Below are 19221 nucleotides of genomic sequence, written 5' to 3'. Positions count from 1 at the left end.
ACTATATTGAATTGGACATGTAGTCTTTACAATGGCAAGGTATGGGAATTCCTCGTGGTAATGTTGCAAGGCATCTGGGATATCCCTCTGATATTGATGTTCAGCCATAGCAATTGTTGCAATGGATTTTGCCACAAATTAGAAACCAAGTTTGTTTACTGGAAATTGTAGGCTTGACATTTCCTGTGTGCCTTAAAGTAGCACTGTCCAGCATGCTACCTACAATTACTTTTTTTTTTCCCACTCTTGTCCTAGCCCACCTCTACCTTGAAGGATCTTACTAGACACATTCGTTTTATGTTATGGAAAAGGGACTCTTTGTATGTAGTATCTCTTGGATCTCCTAGAAGCAAGCCTTTTTTGGATCCCTCAAGGATATCGGGATTTGGGGGAGAGAGAGACAAGAAAGCTAGATAGAGAGACAAAGTGAGAGATTGCAGACAGAGTAATAGATAGAGTTAAGAGTGAGTGTGCAGGGTGCATAGAGGGATGGGGGAGTGCAAGGGGTGGGGAAAGAGGAGAGACAAGGTTAGCAAGACACTTAGATAAGGCAAGCTCCAAATAACACCAAGAAACTCATATTAATGAAATAGAAAGATACAACTCTTGGTAAAGCAAGTCTCTAGCAAAACCTTAGTAAATATAATGTTACTCAATCTCACACATGCACACTACAATGCCTCTATGGAAATATTATATATAAAAGGAGTTGGGTGAGTCGTTATGTGCATCATCATGATCCTCTTGTAGAGCTTGTAAGTAGGCAGCCGAGTAGTGTAGCTGTAAGAACGGATGTTGTCAAGGCTAGAGTAACCACTTTTAACAAAGGTGCAAAAGTGGTCTGCAAATTGCTAGGCTAGAGTTACAAAAGTCTTTTAAAAAATATTCCTTAGATGAAGGTGGAACATTTGATGTAAAGATAAAGGTACTCTTGGTAAAGAGATTGCTCCATGGCATTTCTTGAGCTTAGTTACAGTGTCGTGGGAGCTATGATTTGGTTGTTGCTAGAGTTGCATCATGACTTTGCTAGAGCTGTGTCTGGAGGCTACATGCATGATGTCAGCTATAATGTAGTCCCCAATCACTTGACTCATGGGCCTTGTGGTCAGCCTTCGATGTCTTGCAATGACGGCTATGACTTGACTGTGGTGCGGACTCATAGGTCCTAGTTTTGTCAAGCAGGATTCTCATGCTTGGTAGAGTGAAATTGCTTTGTCTAATGTGACTTGAAAGCACGGGATGGAGGATTTCTAGTGAGGTGGCCTTGTCCTTGTTGAACTAATAGTGTCTATGGGGTTTGATGTATGGGAAAAGTCTATCATTGTTCTTTGTGTAAGTCCTCTAGGTGAGTTGACCTCCTATCTTGTAGTAGTGTTGTGTGGTGCCTTTGGATGTCCAAGAGGAAGAGACCTAGGAACTTGCGATCGTGATTCCTTACAGTCCATGAAATGGTGAAAAGGTCCAAAGCCATCACGAAATAGGTAGTGATATTGTCCTCGCATGTCATAGTATACTATACATCTGTATATGTATTGCTCCTACATCTCAGGCTCTTGGTCATAGAGCTAGCAAATCCTATACTCCGCTGGTGTATCTATGAATTTGCATGTGTTTATCCGTAAAATGTGGGAGGAGGTGCGGATCTGCTTGATAGCAACCCGTATGCTGTGGGAGAGATGGGTGTCCATGTATTGTGGTCAAGTGGTAAATTCATCATTATAGACGAGCGAGAAGCGATGACTATAGTGGAACTCCATCCTCGATCCTAGAGGGAGTGGTGGGTAGGTCTATCTCCTTTGTGTCTTAATCTTAACAATATCAGCTCTGATCAAGTAAGAGATAGTGTAGGGTAGTTGATACTTCAATCAAAAGGAGGAAGATGGTCAATATTTGAGCCATGTAGGCCCATTCAAATACTCACTTGTGATAACTAGTTTCTTCTCACCCTTTATTGCTAAATGTCTAGATGAGTTCAATGCCAATTTATGTATGGCTAGTGTGGGAGCTTCCATAGTCTATACAAGAAAGTCACCACTGTGAAGAGTGCCTCCATGACTATAGGCACTAGCCCCCAGCTCTGCATTGATGATGGGATGTGGGGTGGATGGTTTACTCATCATATGTGCCATTATCATGATAAATGGTCCCTCCATGCTATTCCAACTATCATAATAATGTTTCTACTCTAGTTTGAGCCAATATTTGAGCCATGCAGGCCCATTCAAATACTCGCTTGTGAAAACTAGTTTCCTCCACCCTTTGTTGCTAAATGTCTAGATGAGTTCGATGCCAAGTTATGCATCTTTAGTGTGGGAGCTCCCATAGTCTATCAAGAAAGTCACCACTTTGAAGAGTGCCTCTGTGACTATGGGCACTACCCCTAGCTTTGCATTGATGATGGGATGTGGGTTGGATGGTTTACTCCTCATCATATGTGCTATTATCATGATAAATGGTCTCTCCATGCTATTCCAACCATCATAATAATGTTTCTACTCTAGTTTGATTAGCAAATAGGCTTAGGTGCATGTGGTATAAGCCGAATGCCTTACCTATGCCCCATATAGTAGTGTAGGTGTGACTAGGGTGTCAAGCAACCATGATTGAGCATGCTAGCTATCAAGTGCTCCTAGTGGTGCATAGCGGCGTGCCGAATAGGCCTCTGTTGCCCCTTTGAATGAAAATCTCAAGTGAGAGAAGGTGAATTGTAGATAAACATGCTCCACTTTATCTCCTCCAAACATGAATTGATACATGGATCTAGTCACCCATTCTGTTGAAGCGTTGAAGTCTGTGATTTTGCTATTCCCAAGGTTCATTGTGAGGTCTATGTCCCTACAAAAGGCATGCAAAGCATCTAGATGGTGCTACAATCCTGTGGGCGAGTCCGAAATGAGAACAATGCCATCTGCCTATGATAATGTCGGTATCAGCACCCATGCTAGGCTGATTCCGGTTCCTCCTCCTCGATCAATGTAATCTGACATCTAATCTACATATAATCCAAATGATGTGGGTGAAAGTGGGCATCTGTGTTTCACTCATGTGGTATTGTCAATCCTCTCTGAAGTCTCCTAGGTGCTCGTACATGGCCTGTCTAAGTCTCATATGGTGCATAAATGACCCACTATCTACCCTTTGATACCCCCATATCCTGCAATCTCTGCATGATATGTGTACAGGCCATTGTATCGAATGCTTTGTAAAAATCAGCAAAGCAGCAGTAGATCCTCTTGTCTTGGGTGGCCCCCCTGGATGATGGATCTTAGTGTGAGGATGTGGTCTAGTGTGGTGTGCCCACACCTGAAACCTTCCTCTCAGTGTGCTCTCCTGCCCTACATCTCAGCCCACCCATTGATGGTGCGTGATGGTGCAGGATAATCTAACTATTTAAGCCTTTCAGCAAGTTTTCTCTATCCTGCTGTCACAGTTTAGATTTTCCTTGGTTTTGTTTTTTGCAATGGTGAATATGGCTTCTGTATGCTGGTCAGATGGCCTTTTGCACATCTGATTATTCTTTAATTTGAGCAAGCTTTATGAAAAAGAAAAGAGAGAGGGAGGCAGGACTGTTTGTTTGTCAGTCACTCCTCTTATTGGCACATTCATGAGTTTGGTTTTTCTAATTATATGAAGGTGTGTAAAGTGGCTGGATGCAGCTGATGATGGAGATGAAAAGACAATATGTGAGATCAATCCACTTCGTGAACTTCAAGTAGATGAAAAATGCTCCATCAAAGGGATAATTGTTGCTGATGATCACTGGCTTATTCAGGTTTACATATTTAGTGCTTTGTGCATAGTGATTTGTAATTTGCCTTTCTTCTTGTGACCTGGGTATTGTGATGAAGTGTACGAATTTGAGATATGTCATTTGAGCCAAAATTGATAGAGCTGTCTAACAGGTGCATTAACCCTTTCATAGATTGCATTCTCATCCTGGTTTCCATGTTTAATTGATTGGCAAGTCATGATGTGCTAGAATGACATCGTTACATATCAGCTAATTCTTTCCACTGATAGTGTTAGATTGTAGTACTATTCGATACCCAAAACTTATAACAAAAGGGGGATCTGATTAGTGATGCCAATCTAGGAGTTGCATGCTCTGAAGAGAAAAAATTGTTAAGATTATCACAGCTGTGAATTGTGCAGTTTTCAATAAATGGATTACATATCTGTCATATTATTGATGCAATGTCACTAGCACAATACCTGTATATTTTGATTCTGCTGATCCTTCCATCTTTAACATAGACCTTTCTTTTCATCCTCTCTACTCAATTCTGACACATTGAACAAGAATTTTACAAAATGTGCTCATTTCAATAAATGATGCATCACATGTGGGAAAGAGGGTACCTTAAGTTGAATAAACCAATGTTCTCATTAAGCTTGGCTTACCTCAAGAGAATCATTGTCCCCTTTTCCCCCTTTTGTATTTACCTTTCTCTTCCATCTTTTCCTCTTTTACTTGGAGTGGGACCTTGGAGAGTAGCCGGCCACTGCGGTTACCAAGGAGCCACTGAGGTTCTTGGAATACACAGCAAGGATTGGCAAACACGTACTGATGCGGGAGGACATGGACTGGGCACCGTCGCGTAGTAGATACTGGGCGGAGCACAACATCACGGATGCTTTCCAACGGATTTCTTGGTGCCGCCTATGGGACAACTGGAGGTCGAGGAGGGTATCGTATTTCTTATGGCTGTTGGCACATGGAGGCCTGGCGGTGGGGAGTTGGCTAGCCCAAATGCACAAGGATGGAGATTGTAAACGCTATCCACAGTAGCCTTTGGAAACTCCAAAGCATTGCCTTTGGTCGTGTGAGATGGCGTAGCTCGTGTGGAGAGAAGCATGCCATATTCTCCACCGTATAGCACCCAGCCTTGGATGTATCTCATGGGGAGCTTTTTGCTGGCAGGCAATCAGCCACCAAGGCCGTCACCTTTTGTATGAGGTTGGGATGTAGGATACGATCTTCATCATTGAGGTTGGGTCTTGCGTAGTGGTCGGCTTGGAGGCTCTACCCATCCGTTAGGTACTGGAGCCCACAGTAGACGGCTTTGAGGTATGGGAGATCGTAGGGAGTCTTACTGGATTGCACATCTGGAAGGCGCGATATCAGGAGGTTTTCCGTAGGGAGAGACTTTTAGTATAGGCGACTTTGGCAGAGCTCTGGACCTCCCTCATCCACTCCCTTTGCAGCCAATGGGACTAGGTGCAGGGTGAGTCTCGAGCTCGTCAGGAGCTCTGTTTTCACTTCATGCGCACTTGGGGCAGCTAGGACATGTTCTTCATGATGCAAGCAAGCAACCCCGGATGGCGATACACTCCCCCTCCATGCCTTCTTGCTCCCATCCCCCCTAGACCACCTTGAGAGGCTTGTATACTTGATATATTTGTGACTCTCAATCATCAGCTCCAGCTACTCTGTTGAGCATGGGCACTTCTTTGTATTCAGGTTTTTTCTGAAGTAATATAATTAGCCACACTTTATTTGCAAAAAGAAAAAGTGCTGCATCTTCATGGGGAGAGGGGCCTGGGGTGCCACACCCATGTGCTGTGTGTGTGTCTCTGACACAAGTCGTGCCTGATGATCATGTTTCTCTCTATCCGCAAGAGCTGGACAAAGGGTGAAGCAGGGTTATACTGGAAGGGAGGGAGGCTCATCATATCAATGTCATACCTAGCCAACAGCTGCTCCACCTAGCAGTACCATGAGCTCTCACATCCCTCATGGGCCGTCTGTCAAGAGGCCTCAAATGCCCTCAACGGTAAGCTGTTAGATGTCATGTCCTGTACTCGCTGTATAAAAGTGATGATCTGCAAAAGGGCCTCTATCTCCATGGGTGTCGCAACAAACTCTGCTCTAAGTATCTTGTGGGGCACTGAGGGTTTACTGTGTATCATGTGTGACAACAAAATAATCCAAGGCCGCTCTATGTATGTCCAAACTGATGTGGCTAGTCCAGGGGCCCAAACAGCTGCTGAATACATGAGAGCAGGAGTGACCATGGTGTCAAATAGCCACTGCCTGGTAAATGGCTGCTACAAGTATGTCTGGTGGCACTGTCTCTCTAGAAGCACCAATGATGCATATCCCCTGGTGAGATGATCTCGTGCTGCTTGTGCCATGGAAAAGTGACCTGATGTGGCAGTAAAAGTGACTCCCAAGTAAACATATGAGCTCGCCACCTCTATTGGCTGCCCATCAAGAGTGAAGGATGATCCCCTGCAGAGCTGGGTTAATGTGGAAGATGAGGACCTTGGTTTTCCCAAGGTTCACTGACAATCCTCTATCTAGGAAAAAGTGGTGGAGGGCTTTGAGGTGTCTCTGGAGTCCCTCCTGTGTCTCTGAAATATGGTGGGATGGGGAGGTGGAAAGATGGTGATGTTTGGAAAAGAAGGATAAATGGGAGCTGAAGTGAAGAACTAGCAAGGGCAGAGGGGGGAGGGGCTGAAGGAAAAAGGGAGATGAAAGAACACAGAGATGCAGCAACACAAGGACAGAAGTGTAAGGGAAATTACAGCAACAGCATAGCCATGTGCAGCTGCCTCTATTCTAGATATTTCCCTGTGCCATTTAATATATGTATTGACTGTTTATTATTTTAAGATTTATTTGATTACTTGCAAACAGTTCTGAGGCTATTACTTACACACTGACAAAACTCAGCACCTTTAATTTTATTACAAGAGTATTTGGCTGTCTCACGAGTGTTGGTGTAAAATTGCTTGTCTTCATGTAACAGTAATGCCAGTGCCTTGACTAACAAACTTGGATCTTCATGGCAGGATGAATATGGAGTTCTATGGAAAGTGCATGTGCCATCTTTTGAGGCTGAGAAAGTGCTAGAATTTCATTCTGGTTCCATATTGGGTCTGTCAGTTTCTCCAAACAGCCTCTTTTTAGCTACATCAGGTTCAGACTGCTCGGTGAGCGAATATGTTGGATAATTTAAAGGTTTTTCAACTTGTGATGCTCCGCCAAACTAGTTATGTGATTGTGAGAACATTGTGGCAAATTATACAATGTTAATGTTATGTGAAATGAACTTGACGAAAGTTGCAAGTGATGAGAAGAGAAGATGAGACAACCTCCTCTGTTCAACCAACTAATCATGTAGAGAGAGGCCATACCATCAGGGCAAAGAAGCACTTATCTTGGGGGAGGTTCTCTTCATGGATAACTTCTACAGTGGGAGACTTATTGGCTTAGTTACAAAGATAGAGGCTTCATGGCATCAAAGGGGCCAAAGACATAATGGAGAGCATAGGGAGGTTGTACCACGAGTGTGGAGGATGATGCAAATGCCTCTGACATGGATTGGGATCTTTACCAGAGTAGACATTCTTTTTGGAGTGGTGGCTAGGAAGGGAGAGTGTGTTTACCTTCTTTTTGCAGTGGTGGCTACCAACAGAGAGTGTGTTTACCTTCTTATTCATGAGGATGGCAAAGTCAGGACAGAGGATTTGGATTAGGCAAAGTTCACAAGATGCTCTCAGCAGAGGATTATGGTAATGGATGGTTGGAGATATCGGGTGGTATATAGGAGGAGGTCTCTTCAGAGACTACAATGAGACCCTAGGGAGTGGATTTGGAGAGATCCATTTGTAGCCACCTAGGGACGTCCTATGATTTGGAGAGGTCCATTTGTAGCCACCTAGGAGTGTCCTATGCTTTGGATACACCTAACCATCTGTAGCCACTTAGTTTGGATACACCTCTAGATTTGGCAAGAGGATCCAGATGAGCACGAATAGAGTTATGCCAACGACAGCTTGCATTGGATGGCACAAGCTATGTAACCACCTTGTTGACTTTTGGAGGATAGCTTTAGACCTATAAAGATTCCACTCTCTCTACGGTTATTACCACACAATAACCTAGTAGTTGGTACTTAGCTTGGCTATGCAGAGGTTCACCGGTCCCTTGTATTAGATGTGGGGACCCATAGGAGAGAGAGACTTAGGAATGATGTTTCATGGCACAATAGAGTCTATGATTGGGATGTGGGGAGTGGTTGCATGGATCACCAATAGATGCCCAACTTGTGGATATGAGGATGTACAAGGGAGTCATGTCTATCTCATCTCAAGGCAACTCTTTAAGGGGACTGGCACAACAAAGTTTTCATAGAAAATGTGGGCTTAGAAACACTCTCATAGATGGGCGCTCAGAGCTAGCATCATTGCTTGGTGTATTTAGATCTCTAGATGTAGTCATACTATAGATTTATTGAACATATCCATTGCAAAGGCTCTCTCCAAGATTTGGACAGAGATTGTAAATACTCTCATTGGGACATGAGAGGATACAAGGCGGTTTGGAGAATATCATAAGAGATGCTTTTCTAAGGACTTCGGATTTTGGCGCTTACTTTCATTGTTTGGCACGCAACATTTGGCATTGTAGACCTCCACATTGGTTAGTTATTCCAATCTTGTTTGGCATTATAGACCTCCGCATTGGCTAGTTACTCCAGCCTCATAAGTCTCTACTAAGCAATATATGATTGGTGAAATTTTATGTACCATTAAAGTGAAGATTATCAAGGATTACATCGTGCCATGTTCGGTTTGTTAGTGTACCTAAGGATTGTGCGAGGTAGATGTGATTCAATGTTAAGGCTAGGGGTTCAATGATCATTACAAGAGCCCAAAAAGTGATGGTGCCTAGGAAGCTATCAAATTTTCCCACTTGCAATCCATTTCTATGCAAAATATTTCAACGATCCATATCTTTTGATAGAGGCCCAAATGGGGCCCATTGGTTTTTTTTCCCTCTTTTTTTTCCAGCATGGGGGGGAGGGGGGGAAAGAGAGACCCTAAACAGTCTTTTCTAGTATGTTATTTCCTATAATTTGATTGGTGATGCATAGTGTCCAATTATACTTTATCCTCTAAAACAATGTGTAGATAGCTCAAGATTAGGATCATCATCCTCCAATGTAATTCCAAACAAAGACTTTATGGGTTCAAGGTGATCCATTCAAACCAGAAAGCTAGCAGTACTGGAGAATATTTTTGCTTGAGAAAAATTTTCACTTTTTATGCAAAAATAGGAGTCCTTCCGAAAGATTGGCCTAGATTTATTTATTTATTTATTTTTTCGGGGTGTGTGTGTGTGTTGGGGCAGGGTGTGGGGGTGGGGGGTTTTGGGGGGGCGGGGTAAAAGCTTCATATTTTCTAATAAATTATTTCATATATGGATGCTGATTGACAGTATCTGCTTATACTTAAGAGAAGCCAGCAGTACTAAACAACATTTTAGTTTGAGGCATATTTTTACTGTTTATTCAAAAAATGGGGTACTTCAGAAAGATTAGGCTGGAAAAGGGTAGGAAGGGGCAATGTTTTCTAGTATATAATTTCATTTTTGCGGATGATTGACAGTGACCAATTATACTTCATAGTCTTAGACACTGATACACAGTTCTAGGTTAGGATCAACATCTTCTAACTCATGCTTCCAGAAAGAAAATGCCTTGGAAAGGTTTGTAGGCAAAAAATGCATTATTTTGTTGTCAAGGAAGACCTTCTGGCTTTTAATTGATCCAGCTGAATCACAACTCCAGTAGTACCAGACTATATTTTAGTTTGAGGCCGATTTTCACAGTTTTAAGGGGCAAAAGGGGTACTTTGGAAAGATCAGGCTATAAAAGGGCGTTTTTGGGTTTAAATGATGGCATACCATTAAAAATTTTGGGGGGCGGGGACTGCCCTTCCTTTTTTTATTCCGCTAATATATTCTTTCATATCTGCATAGTCTAGAACATTGTGGTACATAGTTCTAGATTGGGACCGGCATCTTTGAACTTGTGATTCCAAAAAGAAAATGCCTTAGAGAGGTCCACAAGCAGAAAATCTACTGTTGTGTTGTCCACAAAGACTTTTGGGTCCAAGGTGATCGGCCCAAACGAAAATGCCAATACTACTAGGCAACGTTTCAGTTTGAGGAAAATTTTCACTTTTAATGCAAAAAATGGGGGTCCTTCGGAAAGATTAGGCTGAAAAAGGTGGAAAGGGCAGTCTTTTCTAATAGATTATTTCATTTTTGCATGATGATTGACAGTGTCTGATTATAGTTTATAGTCTAAAACACTGTGGTACATAGTTCTAGATTAGGATCAACATCTTCTAACTCATGATTCCAGAAAGAAAATGCCTTGGAGATGTTTGCGGGCAAGAAATGTACTAGTTTGTTGTCCACAAAGACCTTCTAGCTTGTAGGTGATCCAGTCAAATCAAAACTCCAGTAGTATCAGACAATATTTTAGTTTGAGGTGGATTTTTCCTTTTTTAGGGGGGGGAAAAGGGGTAGGATATATTGTGATGTAGAGAATTATTCCGTAACATAAAGTATTTTTAATACTGGAGCTCAGGTGTGAACAAAGCTTATGTATCTCAGTTTGTTAAGTCATCTTGAGATGTTAAAGTATGATGTATTCTATATTGACACAAGATATTACAGTTCTTGAGATTGAAGCATGTTTACAGGTGAGACTTTTTCATTTCAACGAAAATAAACAAATCTATGCAAGGTGGTTCACAACAGGAGGAACATCCATCCTATGGCCATCTAAAAGTGTTGATCTGCACTGTAGAACAGTCATTACTGGTTTTGCAGATGGTGTTGTTAGAGTCTTGTCACAAGAGCCATCGCATTGGCGATTAGTAAATGCACAAAAGCCGCATACAGTACGTTCAATTATGTATTTACTTGACAACAATTTAAGCCCTCATCGTTTCTATTAGCTTAACTAGGAAACATATTTTTCTAATGAAGCTGATGGCCAAACCAAGCTCATTGCAGACACTAAGTACGACCAAAATTATTGTCTTTACTGTTGTTGTAGGCGGATGTAACATCCTTGAAAATAACTCCTGATGGAGAAGTGCTAGCGACATCCTCCTTGGATGCAACAGTTTTCTTTTTCCACGCATCCAATAAGTACCAACCCTTAGGGTGAGAGTATCTGTCTCTCTTTGCTTGATGTGCTGTTTGGTAATTCTGTTTTATTTTGTGTAGCATCTGCATGCTTTTCTTTTCCCCTCATCCAGCAAACACATGAGGATATGCCCCTCTTTGGTTCATGAGCTTACCAGTATTTCCATGCAGTTTTAGCAAATCAGAATATCTCCCTCCTTACACATTTTTCTTCAAAACCTAATTTGCATGGTCGTAAACCAGAAGAAAGGCATCTATATCCTTCTAACTTCCTTAACATCATGTTGATCATATTATGTGTGAGCCATTTTTGCAAATGTCTCACAAAATACTCTTTTAGAAAATTGTGTGTGCATGTGGGGGCTCCTTGCTAAATTTGGGTGGGCGAGGGGAGGTGTGGCAGGTGGGGAGGCTGCTGTCCTGCTGCAATCACCAGTTTTCTGCTCGCCCTTGCCTGCTCTCCTCAGCTGTTACCTTGCCCTGGGCTGTTGTGGACTGCTGCATATCAGCTATGCTTCTGGACAGCAGCTTGACTGTCCTTTTTCTCTCCCTGTTCTCTTATTTCTCATCGTTTCTTCTTCCTGTCTGCTTCTTACCCTTTCTTTCCTCTCTGTTGTCTTCTGCTTTTTCTGCTGCTGGACATATTGCTGCAGATCTGCTCCTGTTTTCCACATGTATTACCTCACTTCTCAACTGTAACCACTCTCTCTTGGTGGTCTGCTGAAAATGGAGATGGCAGCTCCAAGCTCAGTACACAAAGTGAACAATAGAAAGAAAGAAAGAAAGAAAGATATATTAACGTCTACATAAGGCCAATGTGGCCTACGAGACAAAATCTAGAGTACATCCATGTCTAATGTCATCTCATCAGTAAGGTAAAGATAACATTACAAATAAGTGGGTAGCCTATGAAACAATACTGAAAATAACTATACGGTGGGACTATACTAGGGTTGAACCATGTGTAGTGTTGTTCCATCGATAGAAAAGAAAAGGAAAGGAAAGGAGAACCAGATCTGATAGAGCCATGTACAAAAAGTGTGGTGGAGACTATGGGCTGTAGTTGATCTCAAGATTTGCACATGATCTCAGCTATGATGCGGTCCCAAGCTGCTTCATTGATATGCCTGGTGGTGAGTCTTCGGTGTCTCGTGATAATGGCTCTGATCGAGAGTGTGAACGAGAGTGAGAATGTAGACATAGCTTGACACACGATTTATTCACTAGTGTACATGTCAAGTACAAAGAACAAATCTTAGACCTTACAGTCATGTAAGTGCCTCAAGATGCGTTCATACCTGTCAAGTGCGGTAAGTGATCAAACTATGTAACATAAACACACAAATAGAGAACAATGTGATTGGGGGAAAAACCCTCTCTTACGGAGAGTAATTCGTGTGCCAATGTCCTATTACAGATCATTCACTCCTCATAGATGTGAGTCAAAAAAACCCAACAGACCCCCCTGGAGTGAAAAGTGATTAGCATACAAGGATCATCCACCAAAGGAGATCAAATTTAAAGCATTGTGAAATGCTTCAAATTTATTGTGAGGAAGAGCTTTGGTGAAGATGTTTGCCACATTGTTGTTGGTAGGATAGTAGACAAGGTTGATATCCCCTGCATGTAGCTTTTTTTTGATAAAGTGATAGTGGATCTCTATGTGTTTTGTGCATGCATGAAACACTAGGTTCCGTGCCACTGCAATGGCACTTTGACTATCAGTAAACAAAGAAGTAAGCTTCGTGACAAATACATCACGATTAGCCAACAAAGGTCTCAGCCATACACATTCAAATGTAGTAGTGAAAGTTTCCTTGTATTCAACTTCACAAAATGATGTGGTAACAGTGGATTGTTTCTTGCTAAGCCAAGATATGAAAGATGAGCCAAGAAAGAAACAATTACCACTTGTAGAGTGACATGAATCAAAATCACTAGCCGAATCGGAATCACTGTAAGCATGTAACTGCAATGGCCCCCCTTTGGCATAAAGCAATCCAAGAGTCCTAGTACCTTGCAAGTAACGAAAAATACGCTTCACAACTTGCGAATGTGACATGCGTGAGCTGTGCATATATCTGCTTAGGGCTGAAATTGCAAACTAAATATCTAGCCTTGTGTTGCATGAATAAATGAAGCTTCCTACTTCTGGAGCATATGTACGAATGTCAAACAAGTCACTGTCATCATGGAAAGACAGTTTGAGTCTAGTCTCCATTAGTGTGTTAATTGGCTTGCAATCCTGGAAGCCAGATCTCTCAAGGAGTTTACCAATATATCTGGACTATGACAATCCAATGCCTCTAGTATCATCAATAAATTGAATGCCTAAATAGTAATGCAAAGGCCCCAAATCTGACATTTCAAAATTTTACTGTAAATTTTTCTTGAATGTTGAAATCTAATCAGCATATGTACATGTGAGTAGAAGATCATCCACATAAAGACAGATCACTAGCAAAGATTCCCCCTATTTGCATACGTAAAGAGTAGACTTCCATGGGCTCTTATAGAACCCTTGATTGAGTAAAAAGGCATCAATTTCTGGATATCAAGCTTGTGGAGCTTGCTTAAAACCATACAAATCATTTTTCAGCTTGCATACCAAGTATTCGGATCCTTCAACTGCAAAACCCATGGGCTATTGTGCATACACTTCTTTGTGAAGTTCCCCATGTAAAAATGTAGTTTTAATGTTAAGCTGGTGCACAATCCAACCATCATGGACAACCAAAGCAACCCTACACCTAATGGCAGTCATATGGGATGTAGGATCAAATGCGTCCTCATAATCAATGCCCTTCTTTTATGCATAGTCTTTTGCCACGAGTCTAGCATTGTACTTATCAATGGATCCATCCGCTTTTTTTTGCAGCCTCAAATTCAGCTTGCATTGCTGCCATCCAATGCACACTCTATTGTGCATCCTCAAAAGAATCAGGCTCCTCATCATCAAGTTTGTTTGTTGCCATAACATACTCCATTGTATTAGCATAATTATACAAATGTGCTTGTCTTCTAGTATGACCAACAAGAGGAGCATCCAAATGAGTGTCTTTTAAAGTGTGCAAGTACCATCTAGGCATTTGTCTAACCTCTTGATTATGTACTTTTTTTTTTGCAAGTAAAGTGTGGCTAATTATATTACTCAGAAGGCTGAATACAACGAAGTGCACATGCTCAACAGACTAGCTGGAGCTGATGCAAATCACAAATACATCATGTATACAAGCCTCTCAAGGTGGTCTGGGGGGGATGGGGCCGAGAAGCCATGGAGGGGGGGGGGGGGAGTATATCCCCATCTGGGGCTGCCCGCATGCATCATGAAGAACAAGTCATGGCCGCTCCAAGTGTGCAAAAAGTGAAAATGGAGTTCCTGACGGGCTTGAGACTCGCCCTGCACCTGGTCCCATCGGCCGCGAAGGGAGTGGATGATGGAGGTCCAAAGCTCTACCAAAGTCGCATATACTGAAAGACACTCCCCGCTAAAGACCACTTGACAGCGTGCCTTTCAAATGTGCCATCCTGTAAGACTGCCTATGATCTCCCATACCTTTGAGCACTCTGCTTTGGGCTCCAATACTTGGCGGATGGGTAAAGTCTCCAAGCCGACCACTGCACAAGACTCAGCCTCGATGAGAAAAATCGTGTCCTCCATCTCAGCCTCATACAAGAGGTGATGGCCCTGACTGACTACCTGCCAGCAAAAAGCCCCCCACAAGATATATTCAAGGCTGGGTGCCACACAATGAAGAATACGGTAGGCTCCTCTCCACAAGAGTTGTGCCACCTCGCAAGACCACATGCACTGCTTTGGGGTTTCTAAGTGCTACTATGGACAGCGCTTACAACCTCCATCGTGCTGCATCTTGGCCAACCAACTCCCAACGGCCAGACCCCCAAGTGCCAAAAGCTAAAGGAAATACAATAATCTCCTCGGCCTCTAGCTGTTCCACAGGCGATGGCAGAAGTTCCGACGCAAGGCATCTGTGATGCTATGCTCAGCCCAGTATCTGCTGCGGGAAGGCGCCCAATCCATGTCTTCCTGCATCAGTACATGTCTACCAATCTTGGATGTGTACTCCAAGAACCTCAAAGGCTTCTTGGCGACCACAGGGGCCAGCCATAGCCACTCTCCAAGATCCCTCTCCAACCCATCAAGTGGCCTGCTCTCCCATATCCAAAGGCGCCACTCCTGAAACTCCTCCCAAGGCACATAAGGGTCCAGTTGCCAGGTCTTCCCTTGGAGTCCAACCACATGGATCCTCCTCTAGGAAAGGATATCAATCTCCTCATTCTACTGTCCTCTGTCAAGAGCCAGACGCCCCTCATCCTGCACGGTAAAGAAAGTCCCGCAGGGGGCACCACCCACTCTACTTGCCACCTGTAAGGGGATACCTGCCGGTGAGAATCTAGCAACCCACACCTCCCCACGCTCCATAGGCTCTCGGATCGGGGGATCTATCCACTTATGAGGGATTGCTGAGTCAATCTCCCTCCCCCTCAGCTCAGGACCTCACTAACATCCTGATGCCTGTTGCAACACCTCCTGATCCGCCATCTTGTATACCTCCCTCCACGTCGTGATAGTACGAGCAAGGCCAGCCTCCTCGTCAGCCCATTGGATGTGGGATCGCTCACCTATATGTATCCTGTCCCTATCTTTGACCTATTCGTTCCAGACCACTAGATGGCGATCTATCTCCTCTTGGCATCCTGGGGGCCTTTGAACTAGGGCCTTGCGAAGGCCTTGCCACACTCGAAGTAAATTACGGAGGAAGGGCGATCTCGTGGCGTGATGTGGGCACTCGTGATGAAGATCCATCTCAAGGATGGCCCCCAACCCCCACCAAGCCTCGGTCTACACTCCTGGAGACTCTCCTACAAAAGGACCTTCCAGGTCTGTCGACTTGGTGTGAGACCACGGACCACTAGTTTGCCCAAAAGGGCCAAGCTTTGGAACTCTGGGTCAATGATCCCAAGCCCTCCCTTAGACTAATGCCGGACGATGGTCGCCTATGCCACCTTGGCCCAGGAGTCCCTGGAACCATCTAAGCTAGCCCAGAGAAAATTCCGCACTAGGCGGCGAAGTTGAACTACATAAGACGAGGAGAAACACCAACAAGAAGCGATGTACCAAGTCATCGCTAGGAGGACTTGGTTGACCATCAGGGCTCGGCCCGTTAAAAAAAGAGGGACAATGCTCTAATAGGTGAGCTTCCGCCTAATTGAGTCGAGAACTGGGAGATTGTTGGGCAGGAGTGATGTCTAGTCCCACTTGGAACCCTAGATATTGGATGGTTTGTCCCCTGCTCACCCATCTGAATGGACACCCCACTCCGTGCTGGAATGGATCTGTAAGAAAACCAACCGATTTTTGCCATTTGATTTGCACTCTAGCTGCAGTGCAAATACCTTTAGAGCTAGTCTCACTCTCTCCAACATTAGCTCATCATCCTCTACATAAAGAGCGGTATCATTTGCATACTGTGAGTCCAGTAGCTCAGTCTCCTCCCTCACCGAAAGTTGCAAGCCATGTAGCCCGCTCACTTGTAACAAGCGGAGGAAATAGGATAACCTCTGCAAAGAGTAGAAACATATATGGGGCAAGAAGGCATCCTTGCAGGACAGATCTCTCTAGCTGAAACTCCTCCCCTCTCCTGCCCCCACCAATGAGAACCTTGCTAGTGGCCGATCTATAAAGTGTCGAAACCCCACAGATTCGTGCGTGGGGGAAACCCAACTTCGCTATGGTGCCCTCTAAGAAGTCCCAGTCAACCCTGTCATAGGCCTTCTTGAAGTCCAGGAGGAGTACTGTCAATCCTTGACCACTGTGTTGAGCCCACTCAGTCGCCTTGAAAAAAGTGAAGACATTGTCTAGGATGCTCCTATCCTGGAAAAAACGTGTCTGGGTGTCATGAATGATGTCGGGAAGCATGGGGCGGAGTCGACTCCCAATCATCTTGGCTAGGGCCTTATAGGCCACTAACAACAAGGTGATCGATCTCCACTAGGATAGCTCCAACCGATCTCCCCCTTTGGGGAGGAGACTAACAAGACCTACCGATAAACTCCTTGGCATTCGTCCTGAGCTGAAAATCTCCTGAAAGGCCAGTAGTAGGGGGTCCTTCACCACCTCCCAGTAGGTAGTGAAGAAGGCCTTAGAAAGACCATCCTCTCCTGGGCATTTCTTCCTCTCCTATGCATTGAAGGCCTCAGCTAGCTCCTTCTCTGTGAAGGGGTCTAGGAGGAAGCATCACATCTCCTCTATGACCAGGGGCCGAATGCAATCCCAGACTTGCTATCTACATCGTTGTACTTTGACTGAGACTGCCTCTTGTTGAAAAAGCTGTCTGTAGAAGTTAGTGGTAATATCAAACACCTCATTTGGGCTAGACCGAATCCTCCCGTGTTGATCACGGAGGCTCCGAATCAGGTCTCCTGAGGTGCGAGGCTGATACACTTGAAAAAATTCCCTGCACATCATGTCCCCCCTTCCGCGCCCAAAAAGCTGCTGAGGTACGGAAGGAGAACTCAGAGCTCCTGTCCTCAAGGCCGATGAGGGTTGCCCATGCGTGCACCTCCTGCATGTGGAGAGTAGAATTCCTTGGTGCCTCCTGGAGTAGTCTTTGTGTGGTTGCTAGGTCTCGCCGAAGTGCTCTCTCCTCCTCCCAACTCTACTATCTGGCTTATAGGGCTGCTTCCTAGTAGATCCTACTCGACTCGGCTAAGGTCTTTGGAACCTCCTCTGCGATCCGGTCTCCCCTAGCCCACTCCCTAGTCCAAAGCTGCTCAATTTGCCTCCTCACCTTCTCCCTCTTGTAGATCGATTCTGGAATCTGACAGGATTGCGTGCCATGGGCTGAAGCGGGAGCATCAAGAGTGAGGAGAACCGGGCAGTGATAAAACAAAGTGGTACCAGCCAACTACCCTACTTGGCCTCCGCGAGAGCACCCCCACTCTCCCACACAGAACCAGTTCAGCCGCTCTAGAAGAGCTCCCCCTAGGAACCTATATCCCCAAGAGAAGTCCAACGACCTCTCCCTCCTGTGGAAAGCTGGGTCCCACCAAGCATCATGTGCTCCTACTGCTAGGAGGAAGACCTCCCATGCCTCCTGCTCCTCCCTTGCCATACCTTGGTAATCTCTACCTCGGCCCTGTTGGTCTTCTAAGGACTCTAGGTTGTTGAAGTCTTCTCTAACAATCCAAGAGTCCACCTCTGGGAGTCCTACTGCGATCTCCACCCAGAACTTGCTGCGTGCCCTAACCTTAGTAGCAGCATAAACATTGAGGACTCGAAGGCACGAGTCCCCTATATCCAGTCTGATCCATAGGACCCTCCCTGCCACAATCGTCCAGTGGTCTCGTACACAGGCGGTGAGGCTCAAGCCAACTCGGGCCAATAGAGATGCATACACCTCCACTCCTGCCATGGGCACCGATGGAGTACTCCCAGTAAGTGTGTGAGCTGCGTGGAAGTACCTCACACGACCACAACGAATAGTTGGAACCATTGAGTTTTTCTTCTTTGGGCAATGAATTAAGACAAGCACCTGCATTGAGGGTATCAAGGACGGCAACTTCACTGAGGATGGAGCTTTTTGTGATGGATGAATAGAAGGGGGATGGGTGCTAACAAGGGACTCCTCTTGCCGATTATAGTTGCGTTAATTGCATCTCCATTCAAAAGAGTGTTTGTAAAGAAGCTCCTCCTTTGATTCATCGAAGCGTGTGAACTGGCAAGACATCTTCACCTAGAAAGCTGCGTTTTTCATAGAAAAACTGTCGCTTGCTACTAGAAGGGGGTCGCCTGTGTTGTCATCTACAAAACACAAATTTGCATTTGCTGCAAAACACAGAAAATAGGGACCGTCTGATGTTTGAATGTCGTCCCCCAATCTTTTGGATAAGTCGGTTGGTTGGTAGGAAGGTCAAAACAAGCAGTGGACCACTTGTACGGGCTGTAAATGCAACTTGAAAATTTGTGTTTAAGAAATCTAGGCTGCTTCTCCGCAATGAAAACTTGCTCTTCTGCAAGAAATTTCCAAATTGTGTCCTCACTTAGGCAATGATACCATGTGAGAGTGCACAATGGAAGAGAAACACACACACACACACACACACACACACACACACACACACAGAGGAAGCAGAAGATGAAGGAAGAATATTGCACTGACTGACAAAGAATGCTGATACAATGGGAATGGACTGATCAGTCCATGCATGTAGCCCAAAGCGTCAAGGAGGGCATTAGATCAGATCAA

At 44.4% G+C, this 19221-nt stretch overlaps 1 protein-coding gene across 7 annotated transcripts in view; it reads left to right on the top strand.

Annotated features, from left to right (window-relative positions):
• LOC148027458 (cilia- and flagella-associated protein 44-like) overlaps nt 1-19221 on the top strand; it is a 223066-nt gene that overhangs the window by 53914 nt on the left and 149931 nt on the right. For all 7 annotated transcript variants that reach the window (XM_087689155.1, XM_087689154.1, XM_087689153.1 and 4 more), the window contains 4 exons: nt 3644-3772; nt 6796-6936; nt 10501-10701; nt 10860-10969. In XM_087689155.1, coding sequence (XP_087545281.1) covers nt 3644-3772; nt 6796-6936; nt 10501-10701; nt 10860-10969 — 581 coding nt within the window. The remainder of the gene's footprint in view (nt 1-3643; nt 3773-6795; nt 6937-10500; nt 10702-10859; nt 10970-19221) is intronic.

The sequence above is a fragment of the Lygodium microphyllum genome, chromosome 12, assembly GCF_053477565.2.
Source record: "Lygodium microphyllum isolate KBCC chromosome 12, Lygodium_microphyllum_v1.1.10, whole genome shotgun sequence".
NCBI lineage: Eukaryota > Viridiplantae > Streptophyta > Polypodiopsida > Schizaeales > Lygodiaceae > Lygodium > Lygodium microphyllum.
This window is presented reverse-complemented; position numbering and strand designations above follow the sequence as displayed.